Source organism: Pyrus communis, chromosome 12, assembly GCF_963583255.1.
Source record: "Pyrus communis chromosome 12, drPyrComm1.1, whole genome shotgun sequence".
Lineage (NCBI taxonomy): Eukaryota > Viridiplantae > Streptophyta > Magnoliopsida > Rosales > Rosaceae > Pyrus > Pyrus communis.
This window is the reverse complement of record NC_084814.1, coordinates 15838447-15855727: the sequence shown is the minus strand read 5'-3', so window position 1 is coordinate 15855727 and position 17281 is coordinate 15838447. Positions and strand designations below refer to the sequence as shown.

At 36.8% G+C, this 17281-nt stretch overlaps 3 protein-coding genes across 3 annotated transcripts; 1 reads left to right on the top strand and 2 right to left on the bottom strand.

The window, feature by feature from the left end:
• Positions 1–364: 364 nt before the first annotated feature.
• LOC137710976 (uncharacterized) lies at positions 365–4432 on the top strand. Its single transcript, XM_068450157.1, has 3 exons — positions 365–1638; positions 3435–3977; positions 4080–4432. Exons 1-3 carry the CDS (start codon positions 715–717, stop codon positions 4179–4181), a joined length of 1569 nt encoding a protein of 522 aa, XP_068306258.1. The 5' UTR covers positions 365–714; the 3' UTR covers positions 4182–4432.
• A 3125-nt stretch (positions 4433–7557) lies between these two features.
• LOC137710071 (uncharacterized mitochondrial protein AtMg00810-like) lies at positions 7558–8031 on the bottom strand. The gene has a single exon (XM_068449027.1). It carries the CDS (start codon positions 8029–8031, stop codon positions 7558–7560), a length of 474 nt encoding a protein of 157 aa, XP_068305128.1.
• Positions 8032–10718: 2687 nt separating this feature from the next.
• Positions 10719–11549, bottom strand: LOC137710070 (uncharacterized). Its single transcript, XM_068449026.1, has one exon. It carries the CDS (start codon positions 11547–11549, stop codon positions 10719–10721), a length of 831 nt encoding a protein of 276 aa, XP_068305127.1.
• Between the last annotated feature and the right edge of the window lie 5732 nt (positions 11550–17281).

Sequence of the window (17281 nt, the reverse complement as noted above, 5' to 3'; positions counted from 1 at the left end):
ATTAAAAGTGAGCTTAATCACATCAGTTGATTCTGCGTTGTTGATTTTATCTTTAAATCATACTCACTTTTAGACAAGTCACATGCCAATAGTAAAAGACTTGTCAAAGTATATGGGTTACCCAAGAACCCTAAAAACAGCAATAATCACGTGTTATTTGGTCAGCTTTTGTAAAGAAAATCACTTTTGATCATTATAAGCATATATTAAAAGACGGTTAATTTTTTTACCAAAAAAGAGGGAAAGACCAAAGTGAAAAAAATTTAAAACTTTGGAGGGCAAATTCTGATATTAACACAAAAAACAAGAACGAAAAATGAAAGTATAATAAAAAAATAGAAAAAAAAAAAAAAAAACAGATTAATATTTGGGGATGCGGCTCTACTCGGGGAAATGGAGTCCTGTGCAACCTGGCAGCAAAGCAATGCAAGCTCTCACCTTCACCTCTCTTCTGCAACCCCAACACCATCACCATCGCCATCGTCATTTTCTTCTGCCTCTTCCCTCCCATTGAATCCCCAATCTTTCACTGCCGCAGATTGAAAATTCCAGAGAGATCTCAACCACCCATTTGGGTTTCCAAAGGACCCAAATAATTCCCCAAATCGAACACCCTTTTGGAAACCCAATGCTGCAAAACCTGTGATTTTTTTTAATCAACAGAGGGTGCAGTGAAAAGGGTTGAGCTCTGAGGGAGAGAGGGACTTGAGAAAAATGAAAGCGAGCCAGAAAGATCAAGAGAAAGTGATTTGGGATCAGATGCGGAGCTCCACAGGGACCCCGATTCCTGGACCCGGCTCCCAATCTAGAGCCACCCCTAAACTCCTTGTCTGGCTCATCCTCTTCGTCTCTCTCACTTACGTCGTCTACACTCTCAAGCTCGTCTCCACCTCACGCGCCGCCTGCTCAGACGACAGCGATCCCTTCAACCCTCTCCGCATCTCCTCCTCCTCCTCCGCCAACACCACCACCGCCCAAGATCGGACTTCCCAGATTCTCCAGCTCAAAACCCAAAAACCCGATAAAGCAAACCAGCCGACGGAGATAAGCGACATCGTTTTCGGCATTGCCGCCTCCGCCAAGCTCTGGGAACAGAGGAAGAACTACATCAAGCTCTGGTACAAGCCCAAGTCGATGCGCGGGATAGTCTGGCTGGACCGCGAAGTTGAGGATAAAAACCCGGAAGGCGCCGGCCTCCCGCCGATTAAAATCTCCGGCGACACCTCCGGGTTCACCTACACCAACAAACAGGGCCACCGGTCCGCGATTCGGATATCCCGGATCGTGAGCGAAACGCTGCGTCTTGGCCTCAAGGACGTGCGGTGGTTCGTGATGGGCGACGACGACACTGTTTTCATCACCGACAACCTCGTCCGGGTCCTGAGGAAGTATGACCACACGCAGTACTATTATATCGGGAGCTTATCAGAGAGCCACCTGCAGAACATTTTCTTCTCGTATGGCATGGCGTACGGCGGCGGCGGCTTCGCCATCAGCTACCCGCTGGCGCTGGCGCTGAGCAAAATGCAGGACCGGTGCATTCAGAGGTACCCCGGACTCTACGGCTCCGACGACCGAATGCAGGCGTGCATGGCGGAACTCGGCGTCCCACTCACTAAAGAACTCGGATTTCACCAGGTCCGTACTCTAATCTGTCGGTGGGTTAATTTGATTTGTTTTTGCGTTAATTAGTCGTAATTTGGCTTCAATTTATCTGGTTTTTTTCAAATAAAAATTATTATTAGTACTTGAAAAGTCTCATTCTACCCTTCAAAATTTCCTTCAAACTTTCTTTATTGTAAGGTGCACACATTTTTTCTTACATCTCACACACTTCTTTTTAATTTATATTTATTGATCTTTTTCACTTCATCCGATCCAACGGCCGAAAAATTAAAATGGTGCGTGAAAAGTAAAAAGAGTTGTGTGGATATCACATCTCTATTAGAAAAGAAAAATATATTTATAAAGAGTGTAAAATGAGATTTTTGAAATGCTACTAACACTTCTCTTCTAATTACGCCCAGCAACTCCCGAAACTAAAGAGTTTCGGCCGAGATATTGACCGAAACACGACTTGGGTCAGTGTCGGTTTGGCTCTTAGTGTTTGCATTGAGCTCTGGAACTACAATTAATTAGCGTTCCTTGATTAATTAAGTATTATTGAGTTAATTAATGTTTAATAATCTTCTTATTTCGGTAAGTAATGTCGAGTTAATTAATGTTTAATCATCTTCTTAGTTGGATAATTCCCGATTACGTTACTTTCCGGTTTCGGGAAATCTGAGGCTGAGGGTAATTGAGTTGGTCGGGCCGGTTCGTTTTGTCGGTTTACTAGGCGGGTGATTTGCTCAATGCTGTTAATGCTCGGTTACGAAGACGACGCGGTGGGCCCCACTTGAAATAAGAGGTTAGACCGGGAGTTTGTCTCGCAACTCACTACGCAACTACACAGTAGCTGTCCGTGCACGCCACGCACCTTCAGTGAGTGAGCAGTGTCCCGACTAGACAATTGAATGAGTAAAACATAAGTTTTACTCAACCCCATTTATGTGGGCGGTCTGTTGAGGTGAAAAGGGTTCAAACTTTGTGGTCTTTTTTTTATAAATTTCTCCTATAGTACATTGAATTATAGTAGACAATGGTGGATTTGTTGGGAGCTTTAGGTTAAACCGATATATGTTTTGCATCGAAATAATGTAGATTTAGTTTCCGGTTTACGTGGTTTGCACATGTGAAATGAGGACTACAGATGTTCCGGTTAAAAATGTGATTACAAGATAGAGGCTTAGGACCAAAGGGGTATAGGAAGACTTGGAAAGAGACTTTAAGAAAAGACTTGGAGTACTTGGTTCTAATAGAAGACTTGGCATAATACGAAGCACAGTGGCATTCTAAGATTCATACGGAGTGGCTTTGTTGTTGTTGTTGTAATGCAGTTCATTATTTAACGTGGGATTGTATTTCTTAATTTGTTTCCTTAATTTTTAAGGAGAATCTAGGTTTAGGTTGAACACCTTGTTCTAAAATGGTAAATTGGGACCCCTCATTTTCAAGCCACCGATCTCTTCTTCCCCATGAGTTAGTTTCTCAAGCCGTCCTACTTCTGTTGCCCGCACAGCACAAATTGTGAAACATTTAGTCTCATTGGCATTTAGTTGGGTATGCCTTGGTTAAAAAGAAATCAAGTATAATTTTCCAATTTTCGCTAAGGGTTCTTCCATTATGTGTACTAAATAGAGCAAGATCGTCCGCTGCTTCCAATGTTGTTCTCGTTTGAGGGGTTGATTGTGAATAATTAGCAGTCTCACTTCTATATTAGATTATTTGTAACATTCTTCTGTTTTTTTTACCTTTATGGTTAAATTGTAGATTTTTTTGGATAGATTTGGTGTGAACTTACTGTAAGTTTCTTTCATATTGATGGCTCTCAGTATGATGTGTACGGAAACCTGTTCGGGCTCCTTGCAGCACACCCAGTGGCACCCTTAGTGACAATGCATCACCTGGATGTGGTTGAGCCCATCTTCCCCAATGTGACCCGTATTCAAGCCCTTCAGCGGCTTTTTATACCAGTGAAGCTGGACTCGGCGGGAATCATACAACAATCCATCTGCTACGACAAATCAAAGAGCTGGACCATTTCAGTTTCATGGGGCTTTGCTGTTCAAATTTTTCGGGGAGTCTTTTCACCCCGCGAGATGGAAATGCCTTCCCGGACGTTTTTGAATTGGTACAGAAGGGCAGATTACACAGCATATGCATTCAACACTCGTCCAGTCAGCCGAAACCCATGCCAGAAACCTTTTGTCTATTACTTGTCAAAGGTAAGGTTTAATGCGACAACGAATTCAACAATCAGCGAGTATGTCCAGCATCGTACCCCTCATCCCCACTGCAAGTGGAAGATGGCTAATCCTTCCAATCTCTACAAAGTCGAGGTTCATAAGAAGCCTGACCCGCACCTATGGGATAGAGTAAGTATTTTCAACACCTTGTACTCTTCCTCTGTTGTCTCGTGATACGACCAAAACAAAAACTCTCACTAACGCGTTTTCAATTGCTTTGTTTTTGGGCAGTCTCCGAGGCGAAATTGTTGCAGGATCATGGAGTCGAAGAGGAAGGGGACCATGGTGATAGATGTTGGTTTATGTAAAGAGGGTGAGATCAGTGAAATATAAGCACCCACCATTTGATCAAAGTTAGGAATTTGAAGCAGCTTCTTTTCCCTTTTCTCCAATTGATTATTTAGGGTTCATTATTTCTTAATTTGTTAATGTTTTAAGTTCCAAATTTTGTGTCTTTTGGGGGTGTCCATTGCCAAAACAATCTTTACAAAGACAGAAAAAGAATATTTCATGTACAAAAGTTGTAGGCTACAACATTCCACACTTGTCTCTGAGCAGTTAAATTATTATTCACTTTATTTGGATTTTGGAGTGAATTTTATGATGGTAGATCTTTGGATTTTTTTTTTTTTTTTTTTTTCTCCCGAAGATGGTAGATCTTTGGATTGGATCCATGTGCTTTGTTATGTTTGCTTCCGTTTACCATTTGTGGAACTTGCTCGTTCAGACGCGGTGATGAGTGTTGTGACCAATTTGGGAGGAACTAGATTTCCATGGGTGACACATTCTAGGGATGTAGGATTCATTTGGAAATGTTTTTAAAATGATTGAAATTGTTTTAGCTAAAATGTATTTGAGTTTCAAAAGCATTTAAAAGGCTTCTTGCAAAAAGTATCAATTATGTATTTTTTGTACGCTTTTTAAATTTCCCGTACGTTTTTGAAAATTTGGCAATATTAATAATTTTGGTAGAACTTTAGTATTCTGGTTCAATAATTGACAAAATTAGGAGATTTTATAGATATTTCAGTGCAAACTTTAGTAATTTTGGGTGCAATTTGGATCTAAGGTTTCTTCACCAAAATTTTACCAAAGTTATCGATTCATGGAAGTTTGTGCTTATAACCGTTCATATCATAATTTACTTTGTAAAGATCATCAATGCAAAAAATCAATGAAATATGAGATCGTTTAGTAATTGAATTGGATAAAAACAAATTGTTGGATAGGGTAAAAATATTACAACCGTCTGTCTATTTGATAAAATAGATTTGTTAAATAACCTAATTTTAAATTGATTTTTGGCAGACATAATCTGTACAAAGTTATCTATAATATAAACAGTTGTGATCGTAAACACAAGACTCGTAAATCGGTGTCAATGTTATCTTGAGAGCAACTTCTCCTCAATCTTATACGTATTGGATTCCTACATGCTTGTACCTTGATTTTGTCACAATTTAGTGAAGAGAAATTGAGTGGTCCCTCCAGCACATAAATTTCATTTTGGTTTTTCACAATCTTTATTCTTTGCTTTATTCTGTTGTATCGTGCATGTTCTTGTTCTAGCCTTCTAGGTGTCTCGTGTCACTCTAAGACCATCTCCAATGGTTAGGCTAAAAACCATATTTTAGCCCGGAAAATTTAGTTTTTAGCCCAGAAATAGTTTTTCTGCTCCAACCATTCTAGCCTAAAATTTTAGCCCGGGATTATTAAAGAATGAACTTAGGCTTTTTTTTTTGTTAAATTAAATTTTTTTTTAAAAAAAAAATGTAGACTATCGTAAATTAATTTTGTGAACATTTTAATCTAAAAAAAAAATTTAATTTCGATAAATATTGGGTGGAGTCTACTCCGATTTTTGGGCTAAATTTTGGGGGGAATTTGACCTTAGTTTAGCATTTAGCATTTAGCCCAAATTTTCCTCTTGGGTTGGAGTGAGTTTGGGGAGAAATTTTGGGGGATAATTTGGCTTTTAGCCCACCATTGGAGTTAGTCTAAGCATCAATATAAAGTCGGTCATGTTGCCAACTACAAAATAAGACCGACCATGATGGGAGATGTATTCATGGATTCGAAATACAAATCAATACATTAAGTATCTTAATATAATTGGAGAACGAATATAATTTTTAGTATTCCTTCATTAATATAAACACACGTAAAATGTCGTCTCATGCTTTAAAAATAAGGAAAACTAATGAAAATGGCTTAAAAACTTTGGGTTTTAACGAAAATGAAAAAATAAAGGGTAAAGTGAATAGTACTAGGATTGACTTTTTAGTGTAAAAATGTGGTTGTTCGTTAAAATGAACAGTATCGGAAGCTTTTTGTTAAAGTTTCCTTAAAAATAAGCTTATTTTTAGTTGCGTCCTTTGAAATTTTATTTTAATCTTATTTTACTCATTGTAACTCAAAAATTACTATTTTACTCTCTGAAACCCAAAAATTTGTTTCACTTTGACTTGTGAACTTTCTCTTCTCTCTTAAACTTATAGGTCACCTCCTGAAACATATGTGTGGCCTAATACCTAATAAGACTATGCCACATGTGCAATAATTTTGATTATAAATCTTCATTATGCGTGAACATCAAACAATAAGAGAATATTAAGTTAAAAAAAGAAATTGATTAGCCTAGCGCATCTAAATCAAACCCACATAAGAAATTAACAGATCTAAGGCAATGTGAAATGAATTTAGAGTTTTATAGAGACAACTTTCAAGTTTTTGAGATAAAATGGGATCAAAATCGAGTTATAAGGGGTAAAATGAAGTTAACTCTGAGTTTCTGAGAATAAACTGACGATTATTGAATTACAAAGAACAAAATTAAATTAAAATTGAGTTCATGAGGGCATAACTAAAAATAAGTCTCCAACATGATTAATGTTAATATGTATACAGATATATCAGAGATAATTATCAAGAACTAGAGAGAGAAAGTAAGAAGATAGAGAGAGAGAGAGAGATGAATGTATTGTTTGTATTAATTTCTTACACAAGAAGTCATTACACTTAGACTTATATAGGAGCCAAATACATGTAACTAACTAAATGCACAATTTGTTGACAGTGTCACAATCACATAACACTAATATATCCTAACATCCCCCCTTAATCTCATGTTTGGATGAACTAAGCATGAGATTGTTACAATGAGACCTAAACAAAGGAGAACTAAGTCCTTTTGTTAAAAGATTCGCAAACTGCTCCCTGGAATACAAATTGAACCATGAGACGCTGTTTGGCAACCCGTTCACGCACAAAATGAACATCTATCTCAATGTGTTTCGTACGTTGATGTTGAACAGGATTAAAAGACAGAGTTATTGCGGAAAAATTGTCACAAAATAGAACTGAAGTTGCTGGAAGTTTGATGTGCGAAAACTCAAGAAGTTGTTGTATCTAATCAAGTTCAGCTGAAGTCGAAGACATCCCGATATTCAGCTTCCGTAGAAGATCGTGACACCATATTCTGTTTCTTGGAGGACCAGGAAATGGGATTGCCACTTAAAAACAAAATTAAGCATGTTGTAGACCTTCAATCATTAAGGTTTCTAGCCCAATCTGCATCACTAAAGGCTTTTAACTGTAAATCACTAACAGAATAGGATATACCAGAGGTCATAGTACCCTTTAAATATTGCAATATTATCTTGACTGTAGTGTAATGAGAAACCATAGGGGCCTGCATAAACTAACACACTTAATGAACAAAAAATGTAATGTACGGCCTAGTGAAGGTGAGATACTGCAATGCACCAACTATACTTCGATAGGCTGCAAGATTGTTAAAAGGAGAACCATCATCCTTGAGTAATCGATTGTAAGGCAAGCACAGTGTATCACAAGGCTTGCAATCAACCATTTCTGCTTTTTGTAATAACTCTTGTATATACTTGGTCTGAGATAAGAAAAAACTTGTACCAGTTCGATCAATTTGGATGACAAGGAAGTAATGCATATTTCCCAGATCTTTAATATCAAATTCAACTGTAAGAGACTCAATTACTTGTTGAATGATAGAAGAAGCACTACCAGTGACAATTATGTCATCAACATAGAGTAATAAAATCACAATCTCAGTACCAATATGCTTAACAAACAGAGAAGAATCAGCATAAGTGGATGCAAAACCAAGAGAAGGAAGAAAAGTGGTGAACCTCTCATTCCATGCCATTGGGGCTTATTTCAACCCATATAAAGATTTGTGCAATTTGCATACTAACTCAGGATGGTTTGGATCTTCAAACCCTGGAGGCTGAGCCATATATACCTCTTCTTGCAACAAGCCATGTAGGAACGCATTTTTAATCGAGCTGCCTCAACAGCCATTTAAAATGTGAAGCCAAAGCTAGAATTAACCTAATAGTAGTAGGTTTGATGGCAGGGCTAAAAGTTGCCCTATAATCTAGACCAAGTTCTTAACTAAACCCCTTAGCTACTAACCTTACTAACCTAGCTTTATGCTTGGAAATAAAACCATGAAGACTTCTTAAGCTTGAAAATCCATTTGCAGCCTACTAAGTTTTTTTGAAATGGTAATGCAACCAAACTCCAAGTTCCCTGAGTATGCACTGCTTCTATCTTTTCTTGCATGACTTTATACCAAACAGGGACCTTAAGTGCAGTATAGGTTGCAAGTTCACACATTGATAAATCAACAGAACTCGAATCACTGAGAGTCCTGAGGAATGCTTTCTTCTTAATAATACCATTCTTATTCCGAGTTTGCATAGGATGCATATTTGAAGGAGTAATAGGCAACAATGGTTGTAGTTGAGTAGGACTGAACTTAGGATCCTCATGGAGTAAGAAGGAAGAGCTTGCTAAAACAATAATGGACTGAGGAAATGATGCATCTGTGGAATTCAAAGTAGAAGAGTCTAGGGTTATAGGGGTGGAAATTAGTTGTTGAGGTATAGAAGATGATGTTTGTTCCACTGCTAAGGGTATTGTAGGATGAACAATAGTATTGGTAAGATTAGGTAGTGGTGGAGCTAAAGATGCAAGTGATGATTCACATGATATGAAAAACTTGTTAAACTGAGCTAGCAAATGTTGGTAAGGAAATGTGGATTCATCAAACACAACATGCCAAGATATATATATATATATATATATATATATATATATATATATATATCCTACCCTTCAAAACATCATAACAAATGAAGCCTTTATATTTAGAGGCATACCCCAGAAAAACACACTCACTAGTTTTAGGTTGTAATTTGGAAATGTTACAGGGCTTTAGTAAAGGAAAACATGAACACCCAAAAACTCTAAGATGAGTAATGACAGGAAATGTACCAAATAGTAACTCAAATGGAGACTTATGTTTTAAAACTAGTGTAGGCATCCTATTGATTAAATAGGCAGCAGCCTGACAAGCAAAGGACCAGAAATGGGAGGGAAGCTTAGCATATTGCAGAAAGGTAACAGTGGTTTCTATAAGATGCCTATGTTTTCTTTCGGTCAGGCTATTTTGCTTAGGAGTATATGGACAAGAGATTTGATGTAACACCCCTTTAACCTTAAGAAAAGCTTGTAGTTTATGATTTATGTACTTTCCCCCCACCATCTGTTTGTAAAGTCTTAATAGTTGCAGAAAAATGAGCTTGAACAAATGCATATAAAGAGACAAATGTATCAAAAAAGTCTGATTTATTTATAAGTGGGAACACCCAACAGAATCGAGTACATTCATCAATGATAGTTACATAGAATTTGAAACCATCAATTGAATTACATGGTGCAGGACCCTAAAGGTCACTGTGTACAAATTCAAAAGGTATTTGAGATTAATGAGTAGTAGATTGAAAAAGCAGTTTAGTAAATTTCCCTTTTAGGCAACTATGACAAACTATTGGTACATTATCTTTGGAACACCTAATATTAGCTTTACTTAGCATAGTAGAAACAATAGTATTGGTAGGGTGACCTAACCTACAATGCCAAAGAGATGAACTAATAAGTTGTCCCAGATATGCAAAAACCTTGATATTACTTGGTGAATAAGAAGAATGATGTTTGGCAAGGGATGGGGTGAGGTAAAGTCCATTACTGCATAGCCCTTTGTAGATGATCTTCCATGTGGCTTTGTCCTGAATCCAAAAACAAAATGCATAAAAAATCAACCAACAGTTGTTATCAAGACAAATTATATGTACTGATAATAGGTTCTGAGACAACTTGGGCACATATAAAACATAATTTAATTTGATATGATGTACTGGTGCATAAATATCAGTGCTGCCAACATGAGATACTTTCAAATCTTCTCCATTAGCAATTTGAACTGTCTCATTTATTAGATATGGAGAGGCTAAAGACAAGTAACTAAGATCAGTGGTCATGTGATTGGTGGCCCCAAAATCAGCAAGCCAAAGTTGTGGAAAAGTCTGTGATGAAGATGCCTGAGAAGAGGATAGAACCATATTCTGCATTCCTTGTATAAAGGTTGAAGAGTAAGATGGAATCATAGTATGCATAGCTTGCATTGCAGGCTGAGAAGGAAACTAAGGTGCTGAAGAAGCATAGGAATATTGAACCATGGATGGTTGTTGTGGACAATATATGAATGACCCTTATCATTGTAAAAGCAGAACCAAGTAGTGTGGTTAGTCTTCCCACAAATCTGGCAACTAGATTTATCCACTGTTTTGGAATGGCAAAATGTAGTGTAGTATGACCATAAGCATTACACAACTGACAAAAAACAGACTGAGCAAAAGGCACAGTTGGAGATGGACCAATGACACCTGAGGTAGGGACATGAGTCTGATTAAAGAACTGTTGTCTTGGTACATAATACCTATACCCTTGATTGAACTTTCCTTTACCCTTCTACTTATTATTGTTGAACTACTTAAAACCACTAGTGTGACCATGAGATGATTCAGCAGATGAACTATATGTCACATGACCAGGATTAGATTGAGTAGAATAAATGGAAGACTTAGGTTCAGAAACGGTATTGGTATTAGCAGCCATGGCAGACAAAAACTGAGATGATACATTGCTCTCCACAATTAGTTCTTCTACTAGTAACTGAGACCTAAAATCTTTAAGAGAAATTACACTTTCCCTGCCTTGAATAACACATCGGAAAGTGTTGTACTCAAGAGGCAAGCCATTAAGTGCCAATATGACAATGTCCTCATTAGCAAAGTAAACCCCAATAGCAGACAAGTAATCTAGAGCTTCCTTAATTCGTTGCAAATTCTTAAACACAGAATCTAACCCTTTCTTAATAGTTTGCAGATTAGATTTCATCTGAAATATGCTGGTTCTTAAAACAATAGAGAACTGTTCTTTCAATCTATTCCAAAGATCATAGGCACTAGAACTACCAATAGCACAAGAAATGGCAGCAAGTGATAAAGTCGCAGTAATCAGTTGCATCAATGCTCGATCATGCATTTTCCAAACAATATAGGCATCATCCTCGATTTGAAAAGAAGAATCACCAGAGACTATACCAGATTCACTCAAATTAACAATAAATTGAGAAGGACAGAGATTGGAGCCATCAACAAACTGCATAATTCCATGACCCTCTAACAATAATTGCATTTGAAATTGGCAATTCAAATAATTCATATCATTAAGCTTAATATTCACAGAAGTAGAAATTGTGGAAATGAGAGCAGTAATTGGAGATTGAAGAATCTGAAGTTGTGATGCAATTACCATATTTGCAAACTTCGAAGGAAATTGTCACTTAGACAACAGAACAAACACTTGGTGTGCAGTAAAACTTCAACACAGCATCAAAGATCCCAATTTGCAACAAACCCTAGAAAGTAAGAGAAGAAGATCGTCTATCGCACAGAGAGAGAACATGATCGCGAGCTGAAACTGTAGAGGCTATATCAGATTGGAGAAGCGGAAGCAATAGAAGGATTGAACAGATTAGCGTGATCATATCCGTCGATTGATACCATGCTAATATGTATACATATATAGCAGAAAGAAAGTAAGAAGATAGAAAGTGAGATGAATGTATTGTTTGTATTAATTTCTTACACAGGAAATCATTACACTTAGACTTATATAGGAGCCAAACACATGTAACTAACTAAATAAATGCACAATTTGTTGACAAGTGTCATGATCACATAACACTAATATATCCTAACAATTAAATCATACCTCTTAGCTCATTTGTTTTATCGAATTAATATTTAATAATGCTTTTTTTAAGTACCAAAAGGAAACTTTCAAATGGTACTGGGATCGATGCTTAAATTAATTAATTACTAAACATAGTATTAGAGATTTCTAGCATTTCAGAATACGAAACAGAGAAAGCAGTGCTTCATTGTCTCTTTATTATTTAATTACATATTAAACCTTGTTCGTGTCCTTTGCAGAGAGGCCACCAAAGTTTCAGAAATATTTTATTAGGCTCAAATCATATTTAATTATACTTAATTAATAAATTATTATTATTGGACGGACTGTTTAGTGGACTCTGGAGGTAAGACCTCCATTAGGTATTTCAAAATGGCTTATTAGCCAAAGTAGTTCTTGAAATTTATATAACACATCATTTTGGTTTTTGAAATTTAAGATCAATAGAAGTGATTTCTGAGATTGTCTACTATCAATCATTTTGGTCATTCTGTGCAAAATTATGTTAAATAAGGATCAAAATGACATATGCCCTCAGTTTAATAAACAATAGGCCAAATGATTTGGTAAAAATTAAGGATATTTTGGTCATTCTATTCTTATTTAGTGGAGATTTTTCATGGAATGACCAAAATGATTGATAGTAGACAAACTCAGGGACCAATTCTATTGATTTCAAATCTTAGGGACCAAAGTGAGGAGTTATGGAAATCTTAGAGACCATTTTGATTTAAAAAAAACCTTTCAAAATTCAAAGGAAAAAGAAAACTTCTGGAATTTTTGATATGGTACTATCAAGTTACACTTCATCACTTATCAGATCGGACAATTTCTAACTTTAAATTTGCCTTTTATGTGCATATTTGGACCAGTGTTTTAAAAATTGACCTAAGCAGCCATCTAGGCGCTAGGCAGTGGAGGACCGATGCAATTTAGACTAAAACGTAGAGAAAAATCGGGTAGTTACTAGGCGAGCTAGGGGTCTAGGTGGAGGCTAGGCGGTTCCATTGTTTTTATTTTTATTTTTTAATTAAATTACAAGGTTTTTCTGAATAACCTTCTGAATTGGTGAATTTTCAATTTTTGGTTTTTGGTTTTTCTTATTTTTGTTGCATTTGTCTATAATGATGGAAATATGGCTTAAGTTTTAAGTTTCGTAAATTCTCGATACAAGTACAGTTTTTATTTTTTAGAGTGTAAGTACCCACTTATTTATATGTTATATACTAAATTCAATTAAATCTGCCTAGTCCGCTTAGACGCTAGGCCCTAGCCCGTCGCCCGACTAGCGCTTAATGTCTTTTAGAATCTTGATTTGAAGGCATCCTAGATATAGATACATATATACACGCGCACGATTGATTTTAGCATCTTTCGATCGATCTTAGGCCATTTGCAGTCAAGGGCTGTAGACCACATTTAGTTTTAAAATTGACAAAATTAGTCTCCAAACAAAGAGCTAAAAGAAATTGAGCTAAAAAGAATTAAGTAAATTTAACTCCAGTGCAAGCAACATACAATCCCATGATAGGCGAAGTTTGGGCATACAAAATTAATAGAATAGGAAGAGGAATAAAAAAAACTCAACCCTAATAATATCTTTAAAATATTAATTTTTAGAGACAAAAACATAGTTAAAGGCTATATTTAACGAGTGAGAATCCTTATCGGATCCTCTTTGTGAGTATTTCGGAGATCCTCAAATCACATTCGTTCATCGTACATTATGCGGTTAGAAATCATTGTAAATTTTTTTATTTAAAATTGAAAATAAACCGTACCTGACGAAAATTGACTATACGATATACAATAAACGGATATGATTAGAAAATCCCAGGAACCTCACAAAGAAGATCCCACGATGAACGTCTCTCATATTTGACCATGAATAGAAACCGTCTTGGAAGAATCATTGGAGGATATCACATCAATTCTCTCTCTCTCTCTCTCTCTCTCTCTCTTTCTTTGGAGGATATCACATCAATTCTGTCTCTCCCAAGTCTATCTCTCTCTCTTTGGAGGATATCACATCAATTCTGTCTCTCTCTCTCTCTCTAAGAGGCAACCAAACCTTAACAATTCACTCTACATCCTCTTTAAGGGGATTAGGATTCTCTCTAGATCCTCTCTTGGGATCCTAGAGATGAACTAAGCCTCAGTGTTTAACACAAAATGAACGGTCAAGATTCAAGATCTGTATCTATCAACCACGGCGCGCGCAACCCGTCAAATCCCACGATCACCATTACGCTTGAACCTCGACTTCGCGGTCCGTCTCAATCCTAACTTGCTGCAATCAACGACCTGCTCCCCTTTCTTCCATGTGCATCTGAACTACGCCACGCACAATCCTTGAAATCCCTGGACCGCCATCATGGAACCTTGACTTTGCCATCATAACTTGCTGATCTGACCCGCTGTATCCACCGGCCGCAATCCAACCCGACTAGGCTTGTTGCCCCAGCCGCAACACCAAATCTTCTTCGATCGGCAATCCGATGTAGCTTCTCGAACCCTCGCCCATTTTCTGAAACTTGATTCTTGGCCGTTCATTTTGTGTTGAATGTTCATGATTAGTTGATCCCAAGCATCCTAATCCTCTTTAAGGAAGGGGTATGACATTGCCTAATTAAATGATCTAACAGTAAATAGTACTATTTAAAATTTAAAAAGGGAATTGTTATTGGCACTTCAAAAATATCATTCTACACTCCAAACTTTCTATATTTGAAAAGAAAAATACACTTGTGAGGAGTGTAGAATGAGATTTTTGGAGTGCCAGTAACACTTCCCATTAGAAAAATAACCTTTCTTTGTGTGGAAGTCCATCATACCCATTTAGAATGAGTTTTTAATTGGGCTTATTTTTAGCTGGAACTCAATTTTAATCTCACTTTGCTCATGTTAACTACAAAGTCGTCATTTTACTTCCTGAAACTCAAAATTCGCTTCACTTTGCCCCTTGGAACTTAATCCTCCCCCCCCCCCCCCCCCCAAAAAAAAAAAACAAAAAAACTTGATAGTTGTCTCTATAAAATTCAAAATTCATTCCACATTGCCTTAAATCTATTCTTTTCTTACGTGGGTTTGATTTGGGTGCGCCATGCTAATCAATTTCTTATTTCTTATTTTTTTCACTTCATCTGTTCGATTTATTTTAAACTTAATACTATATGTTTATTGAATGTTAACGCATATTGGAGATTTATAGTCAAATTTATTGCACATGTGACATAGTCTTATTGGGTATTGGGTCCCACATATGTTTTAGGAGACTTCTTATAAGTTTCAGAAAGAAGAATGAGTCTACAAGTTAAATTAGAGTTTCAGATAATAAAGTTATGACTTTTAAATTATAGGAAGCAAAGTAAAATCAAAATAGAATTTTATGTGGCGTAACTAAAAAGAAGCATTCTTATTACCAAAAACATTTGGAGAAAGGTAAATTGATCATAGGACATAAGGAAAATTGATTGTAGGACATAAAATACAATAGACAAAGGCTTTTAACTATTTAGATGTCAAATTTCTTTAATTCTCTTCACTTGAAAGTGACAGGTCTTATGTTTGATTCTCGTCAAAAAACGAATTTGAATCACATTTTTACTATCTTATTGTGAGGCTAAGCCTCACTATTTAGATGTCAAATTTCTTTAATTCTCTTCACTTGAAAGTGACAGGTCTTATATTTGATTCTCGTCAAAAAACGAATTTGAATCACATTTTTACTATCTTATTGTGAGGCTAAGCCTCACCCCTCACTTTTAATATAAATAATATTGTTTGTTAAAAAAAAATATACACACACTGACACACTTTGACTCGGAATGTACACTACGCTTCCAAATCGAGCCGTGTTGGCCAACACGTGGAAGGTGATGAATCCATAAAGTATAGTGATATGAAAAATGTGAATAAATTTAAACCTAAAAGTACCTAAATGTAAGAGTGCGCTGTAAGCAGGAATGAACTCATTTCACACGTGATTACAGAGCATAAGTAAAGCATAGTAATGTAAGATAATGATTATACCATCGTAGGTAGCCACCTATACTGGGATATGCCAAGAATCCTCGTCGATACAAAAGTTTAGCGGCTAAAACCTGGAGGGGCAAAAAACAGAAGGGTGAATGGGTAAAAACAAAGCTTTAGAAAAACACATTTACCTTTTCTGAAAATACTAACCCTTCTCTGTAAAACCCATATAGTTTCCAGAAAATACTACTATGTAGGTATGAAAACCAATGCACAAGAGCAATGAAAACTAAAATATGCCATGTCATAATATCTCAGCAATAATAAGTGTAAGCCATGTATGATTCGAACATAAAATAGTATGTCAGTCGGAGTCACCTAACGTGACCTGTATAATTGGACCTGTAGCTCATCAATCTAGGCTAGCACACGAGTCAAAGTCACCTAATGTGACCTGTACAACAGGCTGGGTATAAATAAGTACGCTCAAGTGCTATAATCACGTGAAAGCTGTGCGATAAATCGCGGGTCACCTACGAGTTAAAACCATCTATTGTGGTCTATACAATAGTCTAGCACCAAACTTGGATCTAAGGTGAGCGTGCAGTACGAGAGGTGAACAATCACGTAAAGGCTGGCCCTAGCCCTGGGCAGGAACATTAATATCGAGGTGCAGCCATGACGAGCTCTCAACAAATGTATGTATACCAATGCAATACAACTCATTCAATCACATAATACTCACCTGAAGCTTACCCGAGTCTTCGCAGCATCACACGATACAATTCACAAATATAACAATGCAATATTTAAAATGTAACTTATCACGACATGGCGTTTAAAGTATAAATCATTTTAAGAAAAACATTCTGGAAACTGTAATATATATAGAAAGCAAATGCCCACTCACCTGAAGTTCACGCTATAACTCCCTAGCACGAATATTGAGGTGTCTCGAACGATCGGCGTCTAGAACAATTATCAAATCACAACTCAGAATTCTTATCGACAGATCATGTAACTTACGTAAAACACATCCCCAAGGACGTTCTAGAATGATTTGAGACCTATTGAAAAGTCAACCGTTGGTCAAAGATTTAGGGTCCACAAAACTACATAACTCGATCCAGAAGATCCGCAACATAGATTTCCGATTTGTAACCTCCAAAGATCCACATTATGCTTCTAAACATCATAAGTTTCATTACATTCCAACTGTCAGATCTCCACCAACCACAATTCAAGTGGTGGTCCACTATTTATTTTACGAGCTTACAAATCCAATTTGGTAAGATCCGTACGTCGGACTCCCGATC

Bases quoted from the DNA above. Each gene is read 5' to 3' on its own strand.
- LOC137710976 (XM_068450157.1), top strand. From the start codon at position 715: ATGAAAGCGAGCCAGAAAGATCAAGAGAAAGTGATTTGGGATCAGATG. The intron at 1,639-3,434 runs GTCCGTACTCTA...GATGGCTCTCAG, and splicing joins AAGAACTCGGATTTCACCAG to TATGATGTGTACGGAAACCT. The intron at 3,978-4,079 runs GTAAGTATTTTC...GTTTTTGGGCAG, and splicing joins ACCCGCACCTATGGGATAGA to TCTCCGAGGCGAAATTGTTG.
- LOC137710071 (XM_068449027.1), bottom strand. From the start codon at position 8,031: ATGGCATGGAATGAGAGGTTCACCACTTTTCTTCCTTCTCTTGGTTTT.
- LOC137710070 (XM_068449026.1), bottom strand. From the start codon at position 11,549: ATGGTAATTGCATCACAACTTCAGATTCTTCAATCTCCAATTACTGCT.